At 37.0% G+C, this 3,778-nt stretch overlaps 1 protein-coding gene across 3 annotated transcripts in view; it reads left to right on the top strand.

The window, feature by feature from the left end:
• Nucleotides 1-3,778, top strand: part of LOC107706892 (autism susceptibility gene 2 protein-like) — a 29,529-nt gene that overhangs the window by 7,891 nt on the left and 17,860 nt on the right. For all 3 annotated transcript variants that reach the window (XM_016510739.1, XM_016510741.1, XM_016510740.1), the window contains exons 8-11: nt 1,212-1,426; nt 1,586-1,806; nt 1,906-1,950; nt 2,107-2,190. In XM_016510739.1, the coding sequence (XP_016366225.1) occupies nt 1,212-1,426; nt 1,586-1,806; nt 1,906-1,950; nt 2,107-2,190 (565 nt within the window). The remainder of the gene's footprint in view (nt 1-1,211; nt 1,427-1,585; nt 1,807-1,905; nt 1,951-2,106; nt 2,191-3,778) is intronic.

The following is a 3,778-nucleotide window of genomic DNA, read 5'->3' on the forward strand; positions in this document are numbered from 1 at the left end:
GTTTCTGGCACAAACCGATCGTTTCGTGTCTTAGGACATCAGTGTGTCGTCACGAGCCGCAGGGTTTAATTTGGTTATGTTTTTTTTTTAGTTTTATTGTATGTTTTAGCCGTGATTCCCATTCACCTCCATTATAAGACTGACAGACTGCAACGGTTTGAGTTAAAAATCTTCGTTTGTGTTCTACTGAAGAAACAAAGTCACCTACATCTTGGATGCCCTGGGGGTAAGCAGATAAACATCAAATTTTCATTTTTGGGTGAACTATCCCTTTAAGCAATGGTGAAAAAAAATTGGCACAATGCATGGGGAAAAAACTCGTAAAACTGTATTCGGCCTTCGGCCCAGTGTTTCATTTTGTTCGGTTTCGACTTCGGCCAAGAATTTTCGTTTCGGTGCATCCCTAATGCATATTGTACATAAAAATGGAGCTGGCTGAAATGGGTTATTTCAGTCTGTTTGCTTGGCTTTACACAGTAAGGGTACACAGTGTTTTTTGGAAACAAATGAATGTTTACAAGATACTGGGTTGTACAGTGTTTTTGTATACTATTAGAAATGAATACTTTTGTCCAGCAACAATGTATTGAATTGATAAAAAGTTACAGTAAATACATTTAGAATGACAATGAAGACTGGAATAATGGCTGCTTTGCCATCACAAGAATAAATTAAAATTTAAAATATATTAAAATAGAAAACAATTGTTTTACAGTATTTTTGACCAAATAATTGGTGCCTTGGTGAGCATAAGAGGCTTCTTTTAAAAACATAAAAAATGTTACCAACCCCAAACTTTTGGGTGTACATCTGTTAAAAAAATATATATATATTTTGCATTTTTTCATTGATAAATTCTGATCACAGTTAGATTTAATACATATTTTTCCCCTCACAAGCACAATTATAATTATTGTAAGTAGTTACAATTATGTATGCTAATATTAAAATTTTATTTAATTAAAGAATTTATGACGATTAGAATTAGAATTTATATTATCGATTGTGGTATTATCTATTTACACTCTCTGACACACAAATTCAAGCAGATAATTTTTTCTGCTTAACATGCACTCATGCCTCTTCCTATTATAGTGTGCAATACTTGCTCAGTTGCTCATTTTATGACATTATTCAAAAGCATGTGTCTATTAAAATGAAAGACAGATTGTATTCCCTAAACATGTGATGCGGCATTGGTTTTCCATCAGGAGCAGTACCTCAGGCAAGCCTCCATCTTCGTCAGCCTCTTCTTCATCAATCAGACCACCTACTTCTGCTACAAGTGCGTCCCTTGTTCGAGGCCCAGGTGGTGTGGGGACAATAATACCCTCCTCTCGACCAAGTCCTGGTGCTGTCTTCACGCCGTCCCCCAACCTTCCCCCACCACCTCCTCTCCTGCAGGTGTCACCCCACACTTCAACAGGTAAAACAAACTTTACCAGCCATTATATGAAAAATACTAAATGCTAACAACTGTTTACTGCATTAACAACATTATTTAGTGACAATGAACTCATAAAAAAGAAATGTGTATATTCTTGTTCAGAAAGGTGAAGTTCTTTCTTTTCTCTTTGATTAATAGATCAGGATCTGATCTGTCAGGACCTGCCAGACTCAAATGCTGGCTCTGCACCTGGAGGACCATCTGTGTCAAACTCGAGCTCTGGGACATCTAGCAGATCCTCCCAGGCCCAAACGTCTATCCCTACAATGGCCTACCAATTCCATCAGCACAATCACCAGCACCAGCACACTCATACTCACCAACACTTCTTACATCCCACAGCTGCACCACCACCACTGGTGAGGAGTCAACTGTAGCCCATGGAGGGCTAGTTTCAAAAAGTGGCTGATTATGAAATTTCACGATTTGACATTTCTCTTCTGCTTGTTGTGTTTCAGTTTGATAAGTATCCAAGCAAAATAGATGGTCTCTTTCGACACCCAGTAAGTTTAAAATTTTTTAGTTTAAAAAATTAAATGAAATTTAATTTAAATCTGCTGGGTAGTTTTCAAATTTGCTGTCAATATAGCAGGTCTCTGTGGAACACATAAGTGCTTCTAGTTTGTGATTATTAATTATTTATTTTCTCTCCTACAAAGTTTTTTCCTCAGTACCCACCCCCAGTGCCCGTTCTTCCGCCCACAGGACCTTTCAGATCATTGCATGGAGCTTTTCAGCCTAAGGTAAGATTTTTGTTGTTATTTGGGCATTGTTTTGAGTATTAAAATCTGAAAGCTTGGTGTGTAAATATTAAAATCATTCAGGTGAAGAATGCTTGCATATTACCACAATATTTAGTGATCCTGTGGAGATAATGTTGTACTGTCTGTCAACCACATAAGACCATAAAAAGGACAACCACTTCATCAAACATTTAACAATAGTCAGTAGGGATGTAACGATTCACTCAACTCACGATTCGATTCGATTCACGATTTTGATTTTTCGATTCGATTCACGATTATTATTATTTTTACAAAATGAGATTTAAGACAAATTATAAATTAAATGTGTCCTTTTATTATTGCTTGGACAAAATGCTGCAGTGCTCTTTCCATTTAAAATTAGAGGCAACCACTGCATTTTAATCATGATCCAAACAAAGATGCTGCATACATGCAACATGAGCAGTTTTTAATCTATATTAGATTGTATAATTTCGAAATTTGAAGCAAAAACAGAATGGTTTTGTGAAACTAAACATAAAAATATCTGCATTAAAACAGCGGAAGAGCTGAATGAGACGCAGATTCACTCTCTGCCAGCAGGTGGCTCTTAAAGTTTCCTTGGTTTCCGCTGTAAACAAAGCAGCTCTGCACTTATGAACTTTAATATGCATTATACAGAGGCAAGATGAAAAGAAAAAAAAATAGAAAATTAACTTTTCTAAAGACAGTAAGTTCCCCTCAGACATGCATTCATATAAACTCTTACCCCTAAATGAATCGCGATTTGTTTAGCATCTCAACCGATTTGAATCGTCACATATTTGAATCGATTTTCAACCGGCTCGCGGTTAATTGTTACATCCCTAATAGTCAGCATATTTACTTAATAATGTACGCAACTGTTCAAAAGACAAAGTTTATTTTTATTCAGCAAGGATGCATTAAATTGATCTAAGGTGGCATTAAAGACATTGTGTTGCAAAATAAATTAACTGCTGTTTATTTTAACATTTTATTAATCAAAGAATCCTAAAAAAATGTATAACTTTTCCCACAATTATATTAAGCACTAGAGCCCTGGATTTCAACCTGGGCCCGATGGGCCCCGACTTTTTTACACCCCTTGGACCGGGCTTCGGGCCAATTTTCACGTCATAGTACAGATGCGGGCCGGGCCTGTTTTAGGCTTCTCCTAATTTTTATATTTTAGACATCCATCAATTAGTGATGAAAAAAATTGCCGCACTGGTGGAAACAACACGAGACAGTGCTACAGCGACTGTCAAGAGCGGCTCTGTTTATTGTCCAGCCAGCAGCAGCATGCGTGCGTGCCGTCAGCGCAGCTGAAGAGTTCTGCTTTCAAATGCACACAATAGGCTGAAGCTTGATGCAAAGCCCCAGCAAAAGTAATTACCATGAATGTGTCGGGGAAATAGTAAGGAGATATTTTAATTATTTACTAATAAACTAGTGTTTTCTGAGTCCGTGTCGCAAAGATGAAGATGACAATCCTGACTCGCCATCTCCTCATTAGACGCGCCTTTAGAGAGAAGTGCATCTTTACGGATTATGATTATAATGAAAGAGTTTTTGTTTTCGATTT

Source organism: Sinocyclocheilus rhinocerous, unplaced genomic scaffold (assembly GCF_001515625.1).
Source record: "Sinocyclocheilus rhinocerous isolate Xijiao unplaced genomic scaffold, SAMN03320098_v1.1 scaffold144, whole genome shotgun sequence".
Lineage (NCBI taxonomy): Eukaryota > Metazoa > Chordata > Actinopteri > Cypriniformes > Cyprinidae > Sinocyclocheilus > Sinocyclocheilus rhinocerous.